This window comes from Dipodomys spectabilis, unplaced genomic scaffold (assembly GCF_019054845.1).
Source record: "Dipodomys spectabilis isolate Male_0828 unplaced genomic scaffold, ASM1905484v1 ptg000002l, whole genome shotgun sequence".
NCBI lineage: Eukaryota > Metazoa > Chordata > Mammalia > Rodentia > Heteromyidae > Dipodomys > Dipodomys spectabilis.
In genome coordinates this window covers 23,793,621-23,820,856 of record NW_024870679.1, presented here as the reverse complement: position 1 = coordinate 23,820,856, position 27,236 = coordinate 23,793,621, and the positions used below count along the sequence as shown (strand labels likewise).

The following is a 27,236-nucleotide window of genomic DNA, read 5'->3' as shown; positions in this document are numbered from 1 at the left end:
CATTTAAAACTTAAGAAAGGAAGGGGAGGATAGAGTTGTTATTTTTGCATTTTCTGTGACATAGAAGGACCATAAAGTAAATGATGAATTTGTTTTTTTTTTTTTTTCAGATATGAGGATCAATGATGCAGACTGCTGGGTTCGATGAAGCTGGGCATTTATAACTAGATTCATTAAGGAATACAAAGAAAATATTTAAAGAAATCAATAATGGTGTCTTCTGGTTGCAGAATGCGAAGTCTGTGGTTTATCATTATAATCAGCTTCTTACCAAATTCAGAAGGTAAGATGCAGTTATTTTCTTTCTTAAATCCAGCAGAACTCAAAGGATACAATTTTATTTATGTGTAAATGGCTAGAATATTGTTAATTTAAAAATAAGTGCTGATTTTTTTGGGGGGAATAATTATTTCCATTATACTGCTGTGTGTCACAGAAAGTACTAGACAGCTGGCTTTATATTTCACATACCTTTATAATATATTATATATAATCTATATAAATATACCTTTATAAAATACAATTGTAAATAAGCCAAAGGGAACTAAATGAAATCTTAACTTGGTACATATTTTAAATTTATTGACCACATTTACTTCAGAAAAAAGTAGGAAAGTAATTTTTATGATCTTACTGCATCTTTTTAATTTCATATATTTGCTAGTAGTCATGCAGAAGTCTTTCATTCTGCAGCTTTGTCTAGTTGTAAAAACATAAAACTTTTGTATCTTTTAGAAAGGCCTGTTTTCATATTGCTTTGCCATGTTATATTAAAAGAAGTCCTTTTAGATCTTTATATAGGTATATATGTGTATACAGAAATCCCATGTAGAAATTTGCCGAAATATAGTAACTATTTTCCATATACTTAAGACCGGGGTAAGAGTTTTTTGTCGACCACTATTACTTTAAATAATTGTGTTCATAGGAAATGTACTTATTACCTTATTCATGTAACTGTAACTCCTCTGTACAGTATCTTTACAATAAATAACTGTGGTATTGGAGATTGAACTCCAGGCTTCACTTGACTAGGTAAGCTCTCCATCACTGAGCTATACCCCTAGTTTCTAAATACTAGTAAAATTTAGAAATAGTGTATTTTTCAACACTGTCTTAATTTGTCTTTTGGAAGAAACAAATATACTTTGGGGTTTAATGAAATAACTATCATTCCTTGATTACTGTAGATTTCTTAATGCCTCTTATTTCCATAATATTAAATATTATTTATATATGAAAATAACATTCATTTAAGAGCATTTTAAGGTTAACTAAATACAGAAGTTAAATATGGTGGTAAGATGTGTGGATTTTATAGCTACTTGATAATGATAGTTATTGGCATAAAATACATTAACTTCTAAAATCTGAAGGATATCAATTTTCTGAGAAATTCATATACATGAATTTCATGGATTTTTTTTAGTCCCAAAGAAATAGTACTAAAATGGTTTATAATTTTAAGATTTATGTGTACGATTAAATAATCTTATTTAAACCTATTAAAAAATGAGAGATAGGGAGATTGAAGTGTATTATCAACTAATAGAAGCCTTTTCCATTCTTTGTAATAAGCTTCAAAATATTAGACATTTTAATTTTGCTGAAAGGATTTTATTTGAATTACTTTTCCTAAACTTTAGGTTTTGTCATATTCTTTCCAATTTCCCTGTTTCCTCCATTTACTGTATTGTTAGAACTTAATGGTGTAATTTAAATAAATAAAAAACATAGAAATATTCTTATCTTCTATATTCAGGAAGTATATAGATGGTTCACATAGATTCAGGTCACTTGAAAGTTACAAATGAGTTAATATTTTATTTCTAGGTGACGTTGCTCTTTGCTCTAGAATAGAAGCTATATCAAATCTAAAAATATCTGAATGAATCATACTGTATAATGATAAACAAGCAGAAACTGAGTTTAACGATATGAATCTCAGGCTTGAATTATTATGAAAATCATATGTATGGTCTATAATTTTACATCTGGTTTTTGGGGATAAAACTATCTTAGTTCCTGCTGTTATATTTGAATGTTTTTATACATTTAAAAAAGATTCCAGGTGTGGACCAATGGCTCATTAGCTCAATAATAAAAAATTTCCAATCAAGATAGAGACCACTTTGCTGGCACAGTAGTTTAGCTCGGTGGGGAGCTAGCAAGCAGTCGCATTTTCATGAGATACTGCAGTTTTATTTCTAGTGTCACCTATTAGGTCAGGATTCATATCTGCTGTTAAGAGAAATTTCATTTTTTGGCATATCAAGCTAGGGGGTGTTGCTTTTGAAGGAATTCCCTCCTACCAGTAAAAGAGAACCTGGGATGAATTCACACTGCTAGTTGTGAGAGTGTACACAGCCAGTGCACACTGTTAGAACATTGATCCAGCATCACATGAGTTTGTCTTAGAAAAGTTTTGCATGATGTGATAGCCCTTTATTGCCAGAAACCAGATAATGGTCTTTGAACACCTGTCGAGAAAACCAATCAAAGTTAGGTATGAGAGGCATAGGAAAGAAGATAGAAATGTAATTTTTCAGCCATTAAGTTTCTTCTGAGCCCTAGCATGAAAGTTAGCTTTTAAAATCTTAAGAAATGTATGTCTTTGTGTGTGTGTGTACGTACGTATGTGTACATACTAGTTTCTAGGCCCTTGCCTATAAACTCAGATGAGATTGTGTTCTATAGTTTCAACCCTATATTTATTGAATGTGTCTATATTGAGTCAGGTGATGGGGATTCCAAAATGGTATGAAGCACAGTTCTTATTTGATGAACTGGTGTTCTTAATGTTGGGGTTGTAACCTCAGACACCTACCGAGGCCAAGAAACAGATAAAGTAACCAAAGAGCAGCAGGCCAAGTGAAGGCTGCCACAAATTGAAAAGTGTTTGTCAGGAGACAGTTAGTTGTATCATTTCAGGATTTAACCTGCTTTCCTAGTCTTCCAACTTTTCACTTGAAACCAGATACTAAGATTTTTGATATCAACTGATTTGAGATTTAAATTTAAAAAATACAGTAAAATAGCCATGCTTTCTGCCTGCCTTTTTTGAGTTTTGTGTGTTTCTGTTTTGGTTGTATTTTTCTGTGGTATAATTTTAGTCTATATCTCATTTTGAATTTGTTTTAGGTCTGTACCTTTGAGCAGTATACTTCCAAATTTGCAAAGAACACTTAATCTGTTTTTAGGCAAGCCCTATAAATATGTAGTAATTCTTGTGTGTGTTTTTCTCTATTTTCATTTTTATGGCCTTTTATATGCTACCACTGAACTATAACCCCCAAACCCTCTTATGCACATTAGAGAAAATCAGTAAGCATTTTAGACATAATGACAATGAAAGGTAATTTTAAGAAGATTTAATTTTTATAATTTCCTCTTCTAGTTGTCTGTCAGTCCATTTGCATGAATATTTTGCAAATTCAGAATGTTGTTGTTAACACCAGATTTTAAAAAATGTTTTGCCAATTTTTCTTAGAACTGATTTTGTTCCTGGAGAGCTAACCTCAAGCCCTTGACAAATCAGTTCAGTTGAGAACCTGGTGTGCTTTGATTATTTTGGCCAATTTTTGTAAGCATAGTATCCCACTGTGGAATCATGTATCAGTAAGTAGGAAAGTAAATTGAATCTTTGTGTCCTAGAGGATTAAATTATGCTATATAATGGAGCCCTGGCAAGCCTAAGTCAGACATATGAAGGCTTGCTCAAGTGACAAGTTACAAATAATAGTGGTTCCTCGGCAAAGACAGTAATATGGATTTCAGTTTGAACTTTTTATGCAACGAGTATGTGATTAGATCTCATAAATCCAAATTTTAGTTAATTAACTCAAATGACATTGTTGCTTATACTTATTTCAAAGAAAAACATAATGCTTAATATAAATGGCAGATATGTCAGTATGGCTTTACGTATTTATTTTATATAAATCAAGAACATTTAAGAACATAGTGGTAGATATAGTATCTTGCCAGTGCTTAATGTACAGTTACTCTAAGCATATTTTCTATTGTCTTTTGAATTGATGTTCTCATGCTAAAATATGGTATGTGTCTGTAAAGTATTTTCAGTACCTCGTATAAGAAAAAGCAGATCCAAAGGTTCAATGTGAATCAGAAAATTATTTCCTTCAGAATAATCTGTCTGAGTTTGGTGGAAGATTTGATAACTATTCTCCATGGTTAAACTTTAAAAATATTTAAGCAATTCGCAATACTGCACTTTTTAAAAAAAACTTTTACTTACACATAAAATCTGTATTGTGCATATGTATACATAGTTATACAGTATGTTGGCTATATAATGACAGGGACTTTTTGTTGTTCACTGATGTATTTAAGTGCTTAGAACATAATGCCTTTTTCGTTTTTTAAGCAATTCATCAATTTATATTTATCACCTAAACAGCATGTTAAGAGCAAGGGAGAGGACAGCAAGCAGTTCTATTAACAGGTGCCAAGTGCCAGGCCTCAAGCATGCTAGGCAAGACTCTATCACTGAGAAAAAAATTATGGTTTGATTCCCTGTGATTTAGAAGTTAGTACCCATTTGCTTTCTTGAAGTTAGTGTTTATGTAGTCTCAGATTTCTTTTTTATGCCTTTGGTCAGGGTTGGGTATAATTCTGTGCTATGGAAAAGGAACTTAAAAATAATAAAAAAAAATGCTTGACACTCTTAAGGAAAAGGAAAATCGAAGTAGTCACATCACCGTGCAAAAGCAATATATTTTCCATTAGAGATAAGCACTTCTAAACTTCTGCTTTTATTTGTCTCTGCATTGTAATACCCTGTTCTTTTGCTTGTTGGAAATAACTAGATGCCCATTTTTATAATAGTGCTGAATTGACTTACGGTAGGGGTTTTAGGTTTTTTAGTCTAGCAAAATTGACTACTTTTGTTCATTGCAGTACATTTGATTAGTTGAAGACTCGGAGGTAAATTTTCAGCAAGGTACATGGGGATTTGGCTGTATGACTCCTATTAAACTTAATGGGAGTCAGAACTCCCATTAAATTAATGGGAATTGAGTATCTGTGCTCGATGCATAGCAAATGTAACCTTATTTTATAAACTCACAAATTATGTAAATGAATATCCATTCAGAACAATGCCATTTGTTTTTTAATGATTTTATTTATATTTTCAGTGTAGACCAGTGTGAATTTATTCTTAAGGAAATACATAACAATATTGCTCTTACAACACTTTAAATATTCTTTATTATTAGGTTTTATGGGTAGAATGTAATTCGATTGCAGCAGCCTTCTCTCTGTAGGTAGTGATCTAATTTGGTTTTAAGATTATAAATTTGCCAGGCATCGTGGTGCATGCCTGTAATCAAAGCACTTGGAAAGCGGAGGCAGAAGAACAGCGAGTTCAAGTGCAACCTAGACTATATATCAAGAACCTGTCTTAAAAAGAAATCAAAACAAAAACATATATAAAATTTAAAGCCACTTAGAAATTGTATGATGTTGATCTTTTTTGTGTGCTAAAACCAAATGCCACAAAGTTTTACTATTGAGATTCAAGATGAAGGTAAATTTGTTGTGATTGTGACCTAGATTTGCAAAAATTAAAAACTAAGTGTAATAGGATGCATAAAAGTCACTTGGATTATAATTTGATCACTTATATATGCTAGCATTTGGAATCAAAATCTGCCATGTTTCTTAACTGAAGATTAAATTCAGTAGTTGATTATTTTTGTTTTTCTCCCACTTTCTGCTTTATTCATCTTTTACATCTTTTCCTCATAATGGAAAGCCTTTATTTAGCTTTTAGAAAGTATTATAAGGAAGTATTGTTGATAAGTAAGTGTGTGACATCAGTTACTATAGATCTCAATAACATTACAATCTTTGGCTATTTGAATTTTATGAGCCTCTGTTTTGTGGCAGTAGAGATTGTATCAAATATTTCATAAATCAGTATTCTGAAAATTTAGCTTTTTTTAAATACCGGAGTACATTTAGCCTTGACATGAATATTAAGCATTTGTCACAGTTTTTGTACATTTAAAACAATCAGTAATATATTAAAGGTAGCTTCATTTAAAGGCAAAGCAGCATTTAAAGGATCTTAATTCTGTCAACCTGTTAATTCTGCCAATTATTCATTACAGGTTAGTTTCTACTTTGGAGCTTTAGCTTCAGTTTATAAATTAAGAGTTTCACTCTTTATGTACTGTATACTTAGGTTGTAATATTAGAGCCTAAAACAATATAAGGGATTAGACATATCAGAGAATGAAGGTAGAATCTGGTATGCCTTTAAAAATGGATTCTCTTGCAAAATACTAAAGAGGTGTTGGACTGAAATATGCTTGTCATACTACTAAGGGAGCATCTGATGAAGCATATGCCTGGTACCCAGCGTTACTCTTGGTTTCCTCCTCACTTCCTTCACATGACAGAGAATGACATATGACAGCCATGCAGGCTACATGTATTAGACATCACTATGGATTAGTGAATATCTCATGACATCTTTCAACCCTGTTCTTGAACTCCTTTTGTCAACTTGACAGAAGTGATTCTCAGAGAATACCTAGAGTCAGCCTTGGGAATCTCTTGGCTAAAAATGTAAAGCTGAGAAGAGAATTCTGTATCTGCGCTTCAGGAAGCACAAACAACATTTTTAATCTTCCCTTATCAGCACAGGACTCTCAGGAGATTGGCTTTTATGTCTGCCATAATTCTTGCTTTGAGAGTTTATTTTTTTTAAAAATGTCTTTTCTTTTTTCCTGATTTTGAATGTGACACGTTTGTGAGAAAAAATAGGAAAAAATTAAAGTTCATAATACTTTGACCTTCATGCATGTCACATTACTTTTTTATAAAAAATTTCTCCAATATGCATTTGATATTATAAATAACACAACATATATAAAACAATAAAGTTAAATTCTCAATCTACATGTACTCTTCAGATTTTTTTATGTGGTAATTTATCATGTCATTATGTTTAGATCATGGATTATAATGGCTCTTCTGCTAGTTGACAGTGTTCCTAATTCCCTTCAAGTGTGAGGAAAAGTAAATACTCCTATATGATTTTCTTCCTTTACACGTGGTTATTTACAGAGTCTAGAATTCTAAGAATCTGATCATTATATCCAAGATGTGATGCAAACATAGTCCAAATTGGCTTTAAAAAAATAAATTTTATTTTAAAGGTGATGTTCAGAGGAGTTACAATTCATAAGTCAGGTAATGAGTACATATCTTTTTGAAGAGTTTCACCCTCTCAAATCGGCTTTTATGAAGAGCTATGTGAATGTTCACATTGAGTTCTATATTGGAAATTGTCAGTCTTACATCCTTAGCCAGAGATACTTTACACTTTTTTTAAAACAACTGACACATTAGCAGGTGGTGACTCCTGCTTGTAATCCTAGCTAATTCTAGCTACTCAGGAGGGTGAGATGTGAGGGTCAAAGTCAGCTCAGGCAGGAAAGTCTGTGAGACTCTCATCTCCAATAAACCACTAGAAAACAGGAAGTGACACTGTGGCTCAAGTGGTAGGGCAGGGCACTAGCCTTGAGCTGAAGAGTTGAGAGACAGCACCCAAACCCAAAGTTCAAGCCCCATTACTGACAAACCAACCAAACAAAAAAAAAGCTGATGCATTAACATATGAAAAAGTGTTTTTGTAAGTTAGGTTTGTAATATAGGGGCTGATTGTGTTTTTTGTATAATTTTTTTTTGTAATTGTAATTTTGATGTTAATTATTTTGTTCAATTTTTCTGATTATATTATTATAGTTCATTGTTATTTTTATTAGGAACAATGTATTCTAGTTTGCCTGGCAGTTTGTGTGTGTGTGTGTGTGTGTGTGTGTGTGTTAAACTTTAAAATGAGAAGAATTTATAATGTAATACTAATTGCAGATTAAAATCTCACCTTTGTATCAGTTAAAGTATTCACTTGCATTTTCCTATATGACTAAAATGTAAATTTAGAATTAATATTGACTTTTGGTAAGAGCTTTATCTCTTGCAGCTTTTTTTTTTTGAATAGTGCTTATGATCAAATTTAAGGTTCATTAATGATAAGCAGGTTCTACTTTTTATCCAAGCCACTAAATTCTTCAGTTGCTTAATTTTAATGACATTAAGTATTTTTAAGCCAATTTAATGGGTCAAAATTTGACAAAATAGAGGAAGTTGGCAAAACCACTTAAAGTAACTGATATTGATACTGATTGGACTTTGAAAGATAGTAAATATAAAATTGTTTCTAATGTATTCTAGAGTATCAAGAGATATGAGTTTCCTTGGGAAAAAATAGAGGGATTCAGAATTTAATCTGCATCTATTTTTTTTTTTTAATCAGAGGGATGCAGAATTTAATCTTGGGCTGGGGTTTACTGTTAAAAAGAGAGATACAAGTAACTTCGCAGGTATTTTGTTGCCTATTTATAGAGTGCTTCCTATGGTTTACTGGTGTCCTTTGTGTTTGTCTAATTGATGTATGTGTATATTAACCATTAGTTTCTCCTTTAATTATTGATCAGTTTTCTTTTTTTTTGTTGTATAGATAGGCATTTCCAATCTGAAAATCCATTTACTCTGAACTAAAACTTTGGAATTCTGACTGACATGCAGTTTTTGTTGTTGTTGTTGTTTTTAATGTATACAAACATTCCCAAATCAGAAACTCTGAAATGATTTTGTGCTCAACTACTAAAATCTTAACTCTGCGGCAATAAGCCAGTATTAAACTCATGTTAAATAGCTTAAGGTAGTGGTACAATGAGAGCCCAAAATTTTAATATTAAGGATGATTACCTGTGCAGATAGTGCAGAACTCCTGTTGGGTTTTGAGGTCCACTTCCAAAGGTAGACTGCTGGTAATAAAGCGATGCTGCTTAGTAAAACAAAGGAGACATGTAGTATAGGTTATTTGAATTGTTTAAGGAAATTTTTTTTTTTTTAGGTAATTTTCCCTTTGTGTTGCTTTAAGTGACATATGAGATTTTGTGTCCTGGTAAAAGGACTTAGAATAGGGGATGGAAGGTCTGTCTGTGGTATCAATGTAAGGATTCAGAGCATAGAAGATTCTGGAAGAGATGTGTGTGAGAGGAGACAAAAATTAAGGAGAGGTCATGCTGCTTTAAATTAAAGCCATCTTACTTGTCTAGAATGTTCTTCAGAATTTAACTTGTAAATCACTTGAGGATTTTGTCACAATGTAGATCTCATTTCAGAAATTGGGGATGGGTCATGGTAGCCTGTGTTTTTACCAAGGTGACTCAGGTGACACTGAGGGTCCTGAGCCAGGGACAGGACATTTTGTATCAGGAGTTTTGGTTACTAAAATGTTATGCCTAAAGAAAAAAATCTGATTTTTTTCTAACGATAATTTCCATGATTAAAAATCAAGGTTTGTTCCCAACCCAAAAAACTCAGATGAAGTATAGAAATAACAGTATTTCAATTTTATAATGCATTTTATTAAAAAAGGAACCAAACTACCTTGAAACTTGGCTGAAAATTTTTATAGTTTGTTACAAGCCTAATCCTGTTTTATGTGCTTTGTATTGACCTTTTATCTGCTGATTTGCTTTGAAAGGTCTCTGAGCGCCAGTCCAGACTGACCCTTTCTCACCAGCATTTTCCTGGATTCCCTGTTGATCTGTCCTATTTTCATTCTATTGTTCATAAATTACTTTTAATAACATCTTAATACAACTTTATTACTGAAAGCAGCATTTTGTAATTCTGTAACGAAGGGAAAAGTGTACATTTGCTTGCCTTAACTGGTTTTAGGAGAAGTTCACTATTTGATTATAATCATCCTTATAATAATTTCCAAGTACAGTGGTCATTTTCACTTCAGCATTAATACTGTGTGACGTGTTAACACTATATGAATGTCAAATTGAGTACCTGTGAGTAAGCTGGCCAGTAAAACTAGCCAAGGATATTTTATCCATGCAAGGTCATTTAGTGGTTTTTTTTTTTTCCTACTTTGTAGTATAATCAAAGATTACCGGCTTTCTTTGAAGTAATGGACATAATATTTCTTCTTTAGAGGACATGGTGTCTTTGTGCTTGTCCTGTTAAAGACAAAAATAGGTTACTGACAATGATTTAGTTTAATTTTAGGTTAATACAGATTTTTCTTTTTTATGAGTCTACTCAGGCTTTTAAAGCCAAAATTAAAGCAGGTAAATATTTTAAACAGATTCTGTATAAGCACCATAGAATTTTTATTCTGTGGAATTAAAGAATTTTAGTTTGGAATCACACCTGGAGATTAGTGTGATGAAGAAACTAAGACCTAGATTGCCCTTTGGCCACATTCTAGTTGTGGCCAATCCAGTTTTCTTCCTCTAGACTTTCATGTTCAGCTCCAAGTCAGTGATTATATTTTACTACCTGCTGGGCCTCTCACTTAAGAATTAAAAAAGTATACCTCGAAATATGTGTACAATATTGTTTGGCTTAATGGGGATTGTCAAAAGAGATTTATTCATTACCATTTCAAATTAAAAAGCATAGTAAGGTTTGAGTGTAGTATAATCCTAGACTTCCAGAGGCTGACCTAAGGGTCATGAGTTTGAAGCTAGCTTGGGATACATAGTGGGACACTTTTGTCACAGAACAAAAGCAAAACCAAAAATTCTATATAAAGATTGGCTTTTTTCTTTCTTACTACTGGAGGACCAATTGTTTTGTGGGGGGGATTGAATGAAGGGCCTCACACATACAGTGAACTCTAAGTCCTTTTGTTTGCTGCCTGTGTTTGGTTTTGGAGATAAGCTCTTGCTAACTTTTCCTGGGCTGGACTTGAACTCATGATCCTCCTGCCTGTATTTGTAGGTGCGATTTCAAGCATGTATTACCATAAGAGGATCTATCTTGTTAACTCTCAACTTTCTAATAATCTTCAGAAATTTATGGCTACTAGCACATCTTTAAAAAATTTTTTTTGAAAGTGCAGCTTCTTTTTGGAGAAATTAGATATTGCTGGTTATCAGACTGTATAATTTCTAATAATTTTAAACAGTTTTAACTGTTTAGTTATTTTACACTGATTATCAGTGGTCATTAAAATAGACAGACATCATAGTTCTGGGTTTCTTCAGATCTAGTGTTTAGGGCATTACCTTTTCCTTTTAGTTTGCTTGCGGCAGGAAGCTTGTTAATCCTTTGCTTTGTTTCAGTATTTAAGCAAATACAGAGGGTTCCTGATAGCTTTTAAAAGCTTATTTTGGTGGCATTAATGGCACTCACTGCAGATTGAGATCCTGCTTTATTTACTAGAAAGCTTGCCTTTGAGACTTGTCACTCCTGTTCTTTCAACAGTGTTGCTAATTGACTGATAGCAGAGATGGAGAGGAAAACATTTGGTGACAAAAGCTAGGAATAGGTGTGACTCTCCTTTCAAAGGTAGTGGATCTTTGCTTCTTGATCTCATATCTATTTGGACTCAATTACTAAATAGAGACTTGAACAAAGTATATTAAAAAGCATTCAGAAATGTTAAACAACTATAAAACCCGTAACCATTTAAATGACAGCAGCTGACTATTTGAATTAACTTTGTGTTTGGCTTAATTTGGGGCCCTAATTATTTCTAACTTACGTGAGTAGATTTCAATTATAGTAACCTGCAGGGATTTGTAGCTAAGGCAACTAAAAGAATCATTTTACATAAAGTACTTTTGTTCGACTGATTGGGCAAGTATAAAACATAATGATACAAAATTGAAACCCTTCTGACAAAGACCAAACAAATGTTTCTAGTAATTTTGAATAAATGAATTTATATTTGATTTAAAATTACATTTTGCTTTTTGGGGGTGACTTTTGATTGAATATTAATAAATATATAATTTGTGTGGGTCTGTGTACAAGGGTTTGTACCAGTTGGCCCTTGAACTCAGGGCCTGGGTGCTGCCTGAGCCAGACTTCCATTTCTGGCTTTGTGGTAGTTAATTGAAGAATCTCTTGTGTACAAGGGTTTGTACCAGTTTGGGCCTTGAACTCAGGGCCTGGGTGTTGCCTGAGCCAGACCTCCATTTCTGGGTTTGTGGTAGTTAATTGGAGAATCTCACATACTTTTGGGCCCTGACTAGCTTTAAACACTGCTACTCAGATCTCAGTTACTTGAGTAGCTAGAATAGAGGCATGAGCCACTGGCACCAGCCTCTCTGTAAATGAGTTTTAATACTTTATACTTTAATACTTTAATACTTTATAAAAGTATTAGTACTGAAGATAAGGACATATTTGTCACAGTAAAGACACCTTCCAAAGTATTTTTCTTCCCTGATATGCTGCTTGACAGTTTTAAATATTTACATTTAGAAGATAAATGTACATAAATAAATTAAATGACTGGTACTTCTTTAATTCTGTAGTTTCATTTGAACATTTCAATTGAACAGAGCAGAGAGACTCACTCAGGCTGCAGACAGAAGCAGTGCAAGCACACACTATGTTTGACATTGTGCCACAGCCTGCAGAGAGACTCCATGTCACCCATCGTCCATACATACTCAGTTTCCTACTTTGAATATATTTACGTTCTTTAACATTCTTTACCTGCCAGCATCAATAGGCCCTTTTGAGCCTTTACTGAAGCATTTTCAGTAAGGTCTCAGAGCTATTTTAGTACACCAAGAGCCAGCAGCCTCTCATCTTTTTACTTCACTTAAGTCCTCTTCATCCTCTTTTCCTCTCCCCTCCCCCTTTCCATACCCCGTAGTGTTTGAAAATCGACAACACATTTAGTCATTGTCCATTCTGTGATCGGTTTTCCACGAGCAAAGCAAAACCCAAAAAGTGGAGTATAAAATTAACGAAAGTCAACTTTAGTTTTCTAGTGAGATTTCCTCTTAAAGATACACACATGCTGTATCACTAATTGGTCCTTGTTAGTTTGTTACAGATTCTCAAAAGTGACTATCTTTAGAAGACTTTAAAAGTAAATGGGAATCCTTTGAATTTATATAGCACTCTAGTCTAATATAGTAACCAGGAATTATGAATAAAATGATTGCCACTAAACTGTGATTTACAGGTACTTTTTTTTGTAGTAAACTCTAAGTATCTCCTTTATATGTTTTAGTAAATTTCATGAGGTATCAAGGACAATATTTTGTTTGCTTGTTTCTCTTAGTGCTTAGGTAGGCACTTGTATTTCAGTGAAAAACATTAAAGGAGACTTGGTGCGATAGCAATCTTTTAATTGTCCACATTTCATTCATGGGGCTGGCTGTATCTTTACTAATAGTCACCTACAAATAATATTGAGTTTATGAATATTGGAGTGTTAAGAGCATGCAGAATGTGTAGCTTGCAATAATAGTCTTTAGGTTTAACAACTGAGTGTACTTTTAAATGTGCTTCGAAACTAAATTGTAGCAAATGATAGTTACCTCCTTTCCATATTGCTGCAAAATTATCAGGATAGTAACTGATGCTGAATTAAAATAGGGAAGTTAGTACTTGAAATCCAGTGATGAACTTTGCTGAATTGTCATTTTCTTTTCAGGGTTTGAAAACTGCTTTAGAAGTAATTATGAAGGCATTCAAAAAATGATGAGTTATGAATATCTCTGGTTACTGGGAAGATCCTTGTAATCTTGTCCTGTGAATTCCCTCTTTTAGTAAACTAGAAAATCTTTCAAGTTTCAATATAACAAGGAAGAAATGCTATCTTCTTAATGAGTAATAATATCTTATTATATGTTATACAGACATACTTTACCTAATGTAGTAAGTTAATATATGTTTTGTGTAACTATTATTAATATCAAAATGCCTTTTTATAGCTTACAATATTAAAACTAATAAATTCCATTTAAATCTACATGTAAATGTGTTTGAATATATATTCAAGAAGTCAGAATTTCTTGTTCACTATATTTAACATTTTTTCAAGGATGCCTTATTTAACTGTTTTTGTGTGTCTTGGAAAACAGCAGATTTTGTGTTTGGTAGCAAATGAAATAAATACATAGTACGATATAGAATGTACTTTTTGAATCTATTTTACCTTTGAAGAGGAAAGCATTTGACTTACAAAAAGTCTTGTATGCTCCAGTACTTTTTTTTTTGTTGTTGTTGTTGTTGGTTTTGGGGCTTAAACTCAAACCCTGGAAGCTGTCCCTGAGCTTTTCTACAGCCACAGTGCCACTTCCAGTTTTTTAGTGGTTAATTGGAGATAAGGTCCTTAGATCTCAGACTCTTGAGTAGCCAGGATTACAGGTATGAGCCACTGGTGCCTGGCAGAAACATTTTTGAGTTGAGAACTTAGGAACTAAAAGATTTGTTCAGAAAAAAGTTTTCATTGGGCTGGGGGTGGGGGTGGCTCAGTGGTACAGCGCTTGCCTTGCATGCATGAGGCCCTGGATTCGATTCCTCAACACCACATAAGCAGAAAAAAAAAAGCCGGAAGTGGCGCTGTGGCTCAAGTGGTAGAGTGCTAGCCTTGAGCTGAAGAGCTGAGGGACAGCGCCCAGGCCCAGAGTTCAGGCCCATGACTGGACCAAAAAAAAAAGAAAAGAAAAGAAAAAAGTTTTCATTGACAAGTTGGACACTGATCTGATGTTTCAGAGTACAGTTGTATCATTTCTTGTTCTATAACAATAATGTAATTTCTCAGTTCAATGCATCATTTTGTTGAACTTTGATCTTGATTAGTTGGATTTAATGTGGAAAGTCAATGAGTTCTTAAATGAAAGGTTGACACTACTGAAAATAACTTAGAAGAATATATTCCTATTTCACAGGACAACAGAAAATGAGTATGACATTGTTAGAACAAATGATAACAGTCTTCTAGGAGAAATTACAGTTTGTTACACTGAGCTATTTATGACTATAAACTCATATATTTGGAAAATATTAATATTTCATAATTAATGATTTTTATATTTGTCATTCAAGCATGAAAGGAAAGAAAATATCTAAAATGTATATTTATTGAATATTTAACAGGATTGAGTTGTCTTTCTGAAATATTTATTAAAAAAATTAAGTCGGATGCTGGTGACTCATGCCTGTAATCCTAGCTACTCAGGAGGTTGAGATTTGACGATTGCAGTTTAAAGCCAGCCTGGTCAGGAAAGTCTGTGAGACTCTTATCTCCAATAAATTACTCAAAAAAGCCAGAAGTGTTGCTGTGGCTCAAGTGGTAGAGCACTTACCTTGAGCAAAAGAAGCTTAGGGGTAGCACCAAGGCCCAGAGTATAAACCCCAGCACCAGCATCAATATCCCCCAAATCTATCTATCTATCTATCTATCTGTCTGTCTGTCTGTCTGTCTGTCTGTCTGTCTGTCTATACACACATACATACATACATACATACATACATACATACATACATACACACATATGTATATTCATGGAGGAAGGTAAAGTTCCATAATATTTGAATTTTAGCATTTTCAAGTGCGTAACTAATTCACCATTCTGTGTGTGTGTCTGTCACTTTTCTTCCTGTTTAATGCTTTTCTTTTCTCTATCAACTTAGGAATAAAAACACTAGTAACTTCTCTATTTAGTAGAAATATGTAGTATCATGGTTTGTGAAATTGGCAAGTATTATACTGTATAAATAAAGATAGCCATAGTGAATCTTCATTAAGTTATTTTTACTTAAGGAAATTTAGTGTTCATTTTATGTGAGAATTTGATATTTTGTATATACTCTAAATGCCAGTTGTACATTTTTTTAGTTTTATGTATAGTAGGAAAAAGAAATGAAGTGTCAGTCCATACCAAGAGTGAAGAAGGCAGATGCAGCTGGTGCCGAAGAGAGGGTCTACTTGGTGTATAAAAAATTCATGTCAGCATTTCAACACTGCATTCTTTTGGGGTATCTGTTATCACTGAATAGGAAACTGTTTCAAATTGACAGGCAGACAGAATGTTGTGCTGAATGTGTAAATTGGAATTATCACATCTAGCAGTTGCCTTCACCAGGTGCTGGCTTGGAGCTGGGTTCTGTACAAATGTCGAGAGAGTGCCAGGAATAGTTTTATTTGCTAATTATCCCTCTTCTTTTCCAATGTCTAGGATTTTTAGTAAACAGCCTGCCCAGGTGTTTTTTTTTTTTTTTTTTTAGGAAAGCCTAGCAGGACAATGTAAGAGACTGCAGGTGCTTTTGTACCAGAAGAAAGCCATATAGAACACTGGAAACACTATATCCATGTGTGTGAAACGGATTTGGCTTTCAAGACTTTTGCCCCCTAAAGTACTGAGAACAATCACTGTCAGTATTTTCTGGTCCAGAGATACTGGGGAACACAAAGATGTGGGAGTCAGTGTTTTAAGAGAACTAGAACATTTAATTAGGCTTTATGTTTGAGTCTTGAAGTACCAACAAACTGTGCTTTGCAAGCTATGTGGATAAAGAGTGAAATTTCTGAGAGATAGTGAAAGAATGAAAGTAAATTAAGTGCTCTTGCTTAGTAGAATATTGAAGATTTTTTTGATTTTTTTTGCTTTTGATCTGAAAAGATTTAATACTACATGATAGAATTATAATGAGACTTTTCTTCAGAAAGCTCCTTTGCCATGTAGTACTATGGTGTTTGAAAACAAAATTTAAAATTTTATCCTTACGAATTTTTATCACAAGCTGTTGCTAAGTAGTGTTGAAATTAATTTATGCTTGAAGCATATTTTTAACAGTGTTATTTTTGAAATTTAATAACTTGTTTTACAGAATTATCCTTTCATTAATTATGTTAATCGTGTTTTGTTGACTACCATAAATATTTTTCTGAAGGTTTATGGTCTGTCTTTTGCTTATCCCGAGGGCAGTGAATTTTCTTAGTGCTTTTTCTTCTATTAATGATTACTTTTTTTTGTCTTCTTTTTTTTCTAATCTTGACATTGAGGTATGATAATGAAGTGCTAAGTGCTCAAAATATAGGTATTTTTGTAGTTATTCTTAAGCCCCGAAAGTTGTTTCTTGTAGTTTTTTTTTTTTTTTTTGGGACATTGTTGTCCTGGCACTTCTACAACTAAGCACATTTCAGTGATAGAGGTGAACATTTCACAGGATTTATGCAGTCTGCTTTTAAGTACGAGGCATTATTGTTTGTATTGACTTGATCTCTCCTTTCACTGGCATATTCTGTGGTGAAATTACATTTCTGTTAGTTTCTCATCGGACCTACGAAAGTTATATTCAAAGACAGCTGGGTTTAGTGTAAAGTGTATTTATTCCAACTCTGATCATTATTTACCAGTTAACTTGTCCAAATTATTGACCTGGAGTCTGTGTTTTCTTATAAAATTGCAAAAATGCCTTTCTTAAAAAGCTATTAATGTTTAGAAACTCATCAGTAATTATTTAATATCTGCCAAATGCCCAGGCTGTGCTACTTGATAGATATGGTTCTTAACTTTTAATGAACTTACTAATTAGTATGACACCTGTAAAGGAACTAGATCATGCTACATCAGTGGAATATATAGCTGAAATTGAAACCATAGACATATTTGAATAAGGGAGAATTGGCCAGCTGAGAAAGCATGAGGAAGGCATCCCTGGAGAAAGTGTAGAGTGTACAGCAACTTGCCACTAAAAATGAGGTGATACATACAGCTTATTGTGGGTTCCAGATGGAAGGATGCAAAGATGGAAGGCTTATGTAAAGTAGGTAGATGCAGTCTGTTGCATGCCTATAATCCTAGTTATTCAGGAGGCTGAGATCTGAGGATTGTGGTTCAAAGCCAGACCTGGAAGGGAAGCTCTTCAGACTCTTACCTCTAATTAGTTACAGAAAAAGCCAGAAGTGGTGTTGTAGCTTAAAGGATAGAGTGCTAGCCTTGAACAAAAGTTTAGGGAGTTTGGGACGGTGCCCAGATGTGGAGTTCAAGGCCGGGGGAGTGGGAAGAAGTAGGCAAATGCTTTTCAGCTTTAGGTGAGTATTTTTTGTCATTATTTTGGTAGTTTTTTCTATATAGTCAGTAAGCTGATTTTTTTGGGGGGATCTTCGTATTTTTTAACTTTTAGCAGCTAAATCAAAACAAATTTAAACTGTAGAAAATATACACGTAAACTGAATTTATCCAGTGTCCTTTTGCTATTTTGGCAGTAATCCAAATGAGAAACAATCTGGAAAAAATGCAGTGATACTTGATTTTTGAAAAAAAATGTGTGAATTATTGAGATTTCAGAACTGTTTCTGAGGTTTGGCAAATTACCAATAAAGACAAAAACGGTTTATTCCTGTTTGTTTTTGGTAAAGACCACAGACTAATAAATGTTTGATCTAGGGTAACTCAGACTGCCTGTGGCCCTTATAGAGAAAGAAGTTGGAGTAGAAATGGTCACAGAACATGAATCTCAGATCTGGGCCAGCCAGAGTTTCTGGGGCTTTATTTACTTGCGTAGTTATTTGGATTTTGAATTCCACTTGTGCCTGCATTCTTTCTGCCCCCAACTAGCATTTTGCTCATCTTTCTGAATCTCTTTCTTCTTGGCTTATTGGGTTTCTCCTTCTATAATCTGTCTTTAGGATAGCTTTGTTACTCCACCAGCCTTGTACTGCCTCTGGAGTTTCCCAATTAAAAATCTTAAGAAAGAAAAACTCATGGATTTTACCACTTCTTTAAAGATGGAGAAATCATGCATTGCTCCCAGGATTAGAGACTGCCTTTTTTCCAAGAATACTTTCCTTCCCAGTAAACTGCCTCTGTCTGGTTATTGGGAAATCCTCATCATCACCTGGCTTTGCTTTCCTCAGCTTTGCTTTTAAATAGCATTTGGTGAAAATGAACTCGGTGCTGGTAGAAATGGCCGTTTATATCTGTAATCGTGAGTGATAATGCTAGCAGTTGAAGTGGATTATGAATCAGGATTAGAAATACAAGAAAAGTGAATCTGATTAATAATTTACGAAATCAGTTTAGTGAAGTTACTAATACTCAAAAATATAATAGGTAAGCTGGTCACAGGAGGCTCAAGACTATAATCCTAGTTACTTAAAAGGCTGAGATCTGATGATCTCATCAATACAGGGACAACCAGAGCCAGCTGGGGTAGAAAGTATTGAGATTCTTGTCTCCCAACAACAAAAAGTAAGTATGTCAAAAGTTGAGATGTTGCTAACATAGTTGAGCAGAAAAAGCCAAATGAGAGTGGGAGGTCCTGAGTTCAAGCCTCAGTACTGGCATGCACGCGCGCACACACACACACACACACACACACACACACACACACACACACACACACACACACTCCCTTCACAGTATAGGTAATAGATATTATGCAAATAACATGCAGAGATAACCTTGTCAGTGGAGAACACTAAGTTCCAGAATAAAAATATTCTTAGACTTTTAATTTTCCATAATTTATAATGTGTTCACAATTATGATTGCTTTAGTAATTAACAGTTGTGGGGTAATGCTTGGGAAACTTTCAGAGGCATAATTGTTATTCTATATATATAAAATAACTATGTTTTTAATTTCTTTAAATTGTACTTTTAGCTGGATGTCATTGGCTCATACCTGTAATGCTACTCATGAGACTGAGATTGAGGCTCACAGCTCGAAGCCAGCCCAGGCAGGAAGTCCCTGAGACTCTTATCTTCAATAAACTTCTCAGAAACACCTAGAAGTGGTGCTGTGGCTGAAGTGGTAGAGCGCTAGCCTTGAGCAAAATGAAGCTCAGGGACAGAGCACAGGCCCGGAGTTCAAGGGCCAGCATCACACACACCCATAATTGTACTTGCAATTATAAATTTTAAAAAGTAATTGTATTTTTTTCAAACTTACTCAGTTATCAGACATTTTATTAGGTGTTTTCTATTTATTGTCTTGGATAATGGTCCCCAAAGATATGTAATCTTCTAATTTTAGTCTTATAGTTGAGGAAATGCATGTGTAGTTACATGCAAATACATGCAGAGCTGCAATTTATTCCCTCCTAAAACTATATGACACACATGTTCTTTGATTTGTAATAATGAATATCCATTTTTATTTTCCATTTTGGAATGTTACTCAATATCTGTACTATGGTGTCTGTGACTAATCCAACCATGATTTAAAAAGCAATGCATATATGTATAAAAGAAGTACCTGCAAAGGTTCATAAATGCACAAGCACTGTTCACACTCAGGCTCAGTCCCCTCTCCTTGACACCAGACAGCTTATTGGGAAAGTGGAAGATGAGGCATTCAGCATATGCTTTTGTCTCTGGTGCCAGACGTTATGTTTAACTTTCTTTTTAATTGCATTGAGTAGATATTTTGGCATTGCCTTGATGGAATGCTAGAAAAAGCCTTTATCAGCTCACAGATGGTTCTTTCTGGTTGTAACTTTCACATAATACCACTTTCTTACATTCATCATCTATTGACGGCTTGTGTGCAGAAATGTTTTGTTCCTAATAATAAACATAAAATTGAAGGATTATTCTGTGCTTTGAGAATGCTACTCTTTCATCATAAAATTTGGAGTTCTTAGTATATGGCATAATTTAAAAGAATTACTGAAAAAATAGAAAAAAAATAAACTTGTAGTCTGGGGTTTATAGCACATATCCTAAACTTAGCATGCAAGAAGTCCTGGGTTTGACCATTGTTGCTACAGAAAATGAACAATAAAACTTCATTTGTGACAGTATTATATTAGCATTCCCTTTCAGAGTTAAAGAGTAGCAAAATTGGTGACTATAAAGTTGCTGGTTTTTTTGGAGGGATAGTATTGGAGTACAGGGACTATGCAGGTACTCTACCACTTGAGCCATGTTTCCAGCTTGGAAATTTGTAACACTTAAGGAAAAAGAAACTTAGTATAGATAAATATGAGATTCAATAAACTGTGGAATACTTACAGTTCATAATTTTCAAAGAATTGTAAACAGGACTTAAGGAGGAGAGAAAATTAAATATGAAAAATCACACATATATATTAAGAATAAACACATTGATTTTATATTGTACTTATGGGTAAGTTTAGAGAGTTGTATATGTGTGTATTACAACTGGTATGTGCTGAACCAGTCCTTTTAGAAACTTCTTTCTTATTGTTGATAACAATAATATCCACCTAATAGCTCCTATAATTAAAAAAAAAAACCCAAACTTTTCTGTACTTCCCAATTGTTCTTTGACAATTTCTGTTAAACAAATAGCTCTGTATTGATACCTAATATTAAGCTAATAAATAGATTTTGATTCAGAATTAATTTTACTTAGCTTCATTGTAGTTCCATGAGAGGAATATTTCACTAGCATGTACTCAGGGACATCAGGAAAGTATCAGACACAAAGAGTATTTTCAAATGAATTAGTATTAGCTGAAGGAATAGCAGATTAATGAGTAAGTGAATTTCCCAGCAGATGACCATACTAATTCAATATAACTGTTTTTTTTAGTATCTATGTATTTTGCTAAATTTGCTTTCTAGAAAATCTGTAGAAAACAGTGTAATATTTTCATAGCACTTTTTAATCTTTGAACAAACAAGTTCACCTCTTTTCACATTCACCATTGTCTCCTGTGTAGTAAGAACAGGGTCTCCTGTAGAATAGTTACTAAATAAATAATGATTGAGGGAATAAATAAATGAATGATCACTATCCTAATTGCACTGTATTAAAACAAATTACTTTTGAAAAGGAAATCATCCGTGAAACAAAATACATAAACTATGCTAGTTTCTAAGTACACGCACACAAATACACATATATTCATACATTTATACATACATACACAGAACAAACACTGGAAAACGGAATAAGTAATTTTGGCATCTTGTTAATGTTCTATCATAGTTAATATTGTGTATGTACTTAATAGAGTCAAGTTTGGTGAAAGCCAATGTACAGTGAAGTCAGATGATTAACTTGTGATCAATAGCAGTAGCTAGCTGATATAAGAAACTGAACTGGAAATGTTTCCCAACATAATAGTTTTTGGCTCATAGGATTGATTCATTTCATAGAATATATTGATTTCTGATTCCAGGATTTGTCATCAATGAATTGTAAGTGGGCCACAAAGAACTCAGGTTGGTTTTCCTATTGCCTGCAAACTTAGGAAGCACTAGAGTGATCACTGAAAATAATTCTAGGGGTGATTGGTTCCTGAATTTTCCTGCTGTTTCCCAAGTGTCACGTACTGTCCCAAGGCAGCACAGATTATTGATTGACTGATTGATAGGTCTGACTGAGTAGCTCACATTGACCTAGAACTTGTTTGTAACCCAGACTGCCTCCCCTCTCTGAATCCTACTCTCTCAGCTTCTACAATGCTGGGATTACAAATGGAAATCACTACATTTTGCTATCAGGCAGGTTTTAAATGATGCTTCTAAAAAGATCTTTCTCTGGAAACTGTAAAGAAACGAAAAAGGAAAAAAAATTCTGAAAACACTTTGACAGTCTTTCTGTTCTCTACTCCAAACCCTGTACTTGAAAAGAATTTGACGATCTTGCCTGAAACAACAATCCCTCCTCCTCCCCTTCAATGATTCTTAAATTGCTGTAAATCACTGAGCAGGTTGAAAGGTGAAAGGTAGATAGGAAACCTGTCTCTTGTTAATTTTAAATTTGGTTTACTAGATGCACTGAGATTTAATTGTTAACAATGGGGCAAATGAAAATGAAGAAACCAGGCATCATAAATTGAAAGCCTGGTACAGATAGAAAGAGCATGTTTTCTCATACACAAAGGCTGGTAGTTGAGTTATATATATTTTGTTTTAGAAAAAAATAATGGAGTTGTCTGAAAAGATTAGAAGTCAATACATTTGACCCACACATATTGAATTTTGTGTCACAAGTATTAAATCACCTCTTAAACTCTTGTAGTTCCTTAGTACCAAGAATAAATTACTCTGTGGAATAGCAGATAATTTATTTTTCAGTGATTTTTTTTAAGGTATTTTATAGGAATAGCATTAAAATTACAATTTCCCGATATAAGTAGCAATCTACTATGGAGGAAGAACTAAAAATGCTGGAGTCCAGCTTTTCCTTAATACATACACGTCACTGTGGAACCTATGAAAAATGAAAAAAATCAAGACTTTCAATTTTCTACTTTCTTGTACACTTTTTTTTCTTTTTCTTTTTGGGGTCGGTTGTGGGGCTCGAACTCTGGGCCTGGGTGCTGTGCCTGAGCTCTGCAGCTCAAGCCTAGTGCTTTACCACTTGAGACACCGCTCCACTTCCGGTTTTCTTATTAGAGATAAGAGTCTCATGGACTTTCCTGCCCAGGCTGTCTTTGAACGGCAATCCTCAGATCTCAGCCTCCTGAGTAGCTAGGATTACAGGTATGAGCTACCAGCACCTGGCTTTTTCCTGTATACTTACTTACTTTAGGTATTAGTCAACAAAGATATAGCAAGTTATAAATATTGCCAAGTAATAAGTTGCTAATTATATTTCATGGCTTAATTCTGTTATCCTTCTATAAATAAGGTGCTCATTGTGAGTCTCAGAACTTGTTAGCGTGGAGATTTCCTTGTGTGGGGAAATTAAGTAAGTGCAATGCCATGCGTCTAAAAGCAGCATATCCTTGGAAAATTAATAAGGGCCAGTTTCTAATATGAAGAAATGTAATGTATTTTTTCCATTGAATCAGTGCATAAACAACCTCTTAGCCCCCCCCTTCCTCCAAATAACTATCATTAGAATGTGCACAGTATTATATCATTAATGAATTGACCCATGTCTTGTAAATAAAGGTAAAATTATTTTGAAATTTCCTGATTATTTCACTATTTCTATTTGACAGTTGCATCTTTACTATCGAGAAAGTTTCACCCATTAAATATATTCAAAGTCAAGTAGGAAAATGGGCTATTGCCATCTGCTTGTATGTGATTGTCTACTTGTAAAACTTATAACTCCTAGTATACTGTACTAGTTAATTGATAATGGATTTTTCATATGTAACTACTTTTATTAATTAATAATGAAATTTTTATCCTATTGTTTTCCTTTCCTTTATTACTCTAAACTAGCTGGCTGTAATCTTTAAAACAGTGTGTTCACTCAGTACTCTTCTTTCATGTTTATTCTACATTTCTAAAACTGTAACCTTATTTTGTTTTCCTAATATTCCATGTAATTTTAACTGTTGATAAGGCTAATCATTGACTCTGGCCAATATTTCCAATGAGAAGTTGATGAGTGAGACTTTGAAATTTAGTAATCAGATTTTTAGTGATAAAATGATAATCATGATTAAAAGCACAAACATATACTAATGTGGTAAAAGAATTAGATCTGTAAGTAGTAGATATAATGAAAATAGTAGAACTGGATGAGTTTTAGCTTTTATTTATTGATTGACATTAATTCTTGTCATTGGGCATATGGAATGTTCACATATCTTACTTAAAGGTGATAGTTTTCTTATTTATTTATTTAAATTTTGCCATTTTGGGGGAATGGGCAGTGGTATGGGATTTGAACTCATGGTCTTGTGCTCAGCAGGCCAGATGCTTTAATCTTGAATGGATGCCTTCAGCCCAACTTTTTTTTTTAATATACAGGAAGAGGATACTTTCCCGCTAATTGTAAATAAGGACCTACCTTTGTAGAAACCAAAGTAGTTTCTAATTCTTCTCTGTTAATTGTACTTTGAGAAACGTAAGATTAGTATTGTTAGCTTCTGGTTTTAAACCAATGGCACATTTCTCCTGAGAAACGCCTGGGAAATGAGGTGGTTTTTGTTAGTAACCTTTACAGTATGCCCCACAGACAGTACAGAGACTGTAGCTCCCAGGGAGACAATTAATCACCCTGCATAGTAGGGGAGGAGGGCTTACATCATAACTTTCCATGAAAACTTGATTAAGTGGCATTGAAAAAATTTGTTTGAAATAATTTTATTAAATGTGTTCTGTGCGGACTGTGACATTTAAAGGGAAAATAGTTGCTATTACTATTAATGTTTTTAAGTCAAGCAAGACAAGAAAGACATCAATGATAGAAAAAGAAGGAATTGAGTGTTTTATGTATGGAAGACTTTTTATGCCATAAGAGTTGTTATTTTCTCCACAGCATAGAAAAGAAAGGATTAAAATGGGTTAATAACCACTGCCTGCAAATCTGTAGTTAGTAGACCTGAGATTCAGATTCAAACTTAGTTCCCCTAGCCCAAGGTTTAACTGCTAAGCTATGCTACTCTTAACCAAAATAGGAAAGAAATAACATTTCATGCTCTTGCCTTCTTCCTGCTCTGGAACATGTCATGTTTTCTTGGGTCTGGAACTCATTCCTCGGCTTGTCACTTCACTGACTTTTTCTCATCCTTTAAGTCTTGCCTCTAATTACTCTCAATCCCCAGAGAAGCTTTTCATAGCCATCTAATGGCAAGCACATCCCAAGTTACATCATCCTATTTATTTTCTTCTAAAAACTTTGTCTTTCCCACTATAACCTCTGTGAGGACAAGGTCTTATCATTATCTTTTATCAATTTTGATTCATAGGACAAAATATATTTTATAAAATAACATTGTAAGAATAGTATATGCTCAATAAAAACTCAGTGTTGTAAAAATTCTGCTTACTAAATATGTAGAAATATGTATTATTTGCTAACAAATATTTGATACACTGCCATTTTAAATTTGAGTTCAGTAAGTACTGCACTTTATAGAAATTTATTAAAATTTCCCTAAATATTATTGAAAATTATTATTGAAACTTTGTTTTAATTACTATGAGACATGCATAAACTTGGATTTTGTATGTTGCAAAATGAGAGATTATTTTTCATTGTCTATTAAGATTTATTTCTGCAAGCATCTTAATTGCAGAGTTATTAAATTGTTTATCGTGTGCAAAAGAAAATGCTCTTGTATAGTTGGCTAGTAACATTCTGGTATGTGTATGTGCTAGATACTTTCAATACACTTAAGGATCTAATTTGTAATTCTTAAACAGAACTGTAAATGGAGGATAACTTTAGAATATAAAGAGTTAATCTGTGACTACAAATAAATTACATAATTACTTAACTGCTTTGTATTTCTGAATTTGAGAAGAATTTTGAGTTCTTTGTTACAGAAAATGGTTACTTTTAAACTTTGGTAGGAGAAAGTAAAACTTAATGTTCTTTATTGATTCAAAGAAGTAAGTTGGCAATAAATTATGATTAGTGGTTGGTGCCCAAAATCTCAGTATTTTGAAAAGTCTACTTTCCTAAAACAACATAAATAGCCTATATATTATATGTTTTACCGTACTTTGGTGGAGAAGATAGCTTTGTTGTTGAACTCTATGGGAAGAGTGAAATGCTATTGTTGTTGTTTATGAAAACAACCAGACTTCTTTCCTGGTGTATTCTGACTTCTTTATCATGACCTTGTGCCACGGAGCTAGCTTTTTTCAGAAAGTCTAGAGGGCATGAGAGAAAAACCATTAATTCCATTCCCAACTCTAAATTATTGGTTATTTATGTCCTGTACCTTCTAGCTTTAACACCTTTAAAGTTTTAAGCCTGTTAACTGCTTGGAGAATTTGATAAAAGCTGCATCATATCCACATAAATATGTATTGACATAAGCACAGAATTACACCCTTTAAATCCACTTATTAATAAACAAGCTTCATAAGTAAAGGTAAGATTGTGTGTTATAAAATTTATTGATGTGTTCACATATTAACTACTTTATTAGTGAAGTTCATATATGTCATTTGTGTATGTTAGGTATTGTGGCAAGTACTGCTGTAATGTTGCACGAAGATCACTTTAAGCGTTCTTGGTGTATTAGGAGTGAAACTTAAGTTGTTGAGGGAGTTTCCTACATTACAAATGGACTGTACTCTACAGAGGCAGACACTTGGTCATCTTTACCCACCCTTTTATTCCTGAGGGTCTCCTAATTTTGCTTTAATTTAAAGGGTTACAGTTACATAAGTCAGGTAATGAGTACATTTTTGTGAACAGTGTTACCCCTCCTTCATTTTTTGCCACTTTCATTCATTATACACAGCTAAGCAAAAATTTTTAGAGGAAATTGGATCATTTTCTTTTCCTATTATTCTTGTTCAGGGGCCTCCATCGTTAAAGTCCTAAGGGACATTGCACCTGAAGCTCTCTTCAACCTGTTGTGGAGATTCTTCTGGGGATCCTTTGCCTTCAGACACACTAGTCTTCTTTAGTATTCTTTAGAGCCTTTATTTACCTGTTTGATATTTGGATCCTAATCATTTCCCCCTTTCTTTTTATGATTCTGTTTTACTTTTAAAAATGTGTATGTTTCTCTCAGAG

The 27,236-nt window shown here is 33.6% G+C and overlaps 1 protein-coding gene across 12 annotated transcripts in view; it reads left to right on the top strand.

Moving 5' to 3' along the window:
• Positions 1–27,236, top strand: part of Adgrl2 (adhesion G protein-coupled receptor L2) — a 176,311-nt gene that overhangs the window by 34,541 nt on the left and 114,534 nt on the right. For all 12 annotated transcript variants that reach the window (XM_042676653.1, XM_042676669.1, XM_042676662.1 and 9 more), the window contains exon 2: positions 111–283. In XM_042676653.1, coding sequence (XP_042532587.1) covers positions 211–283 — 73 coding nt within the window. In that variant the 5' untranslated portion in view covers positions 111–210. The remainder of the gene's footprint in view (positions 1–110; positions 284–27,236) is intronic.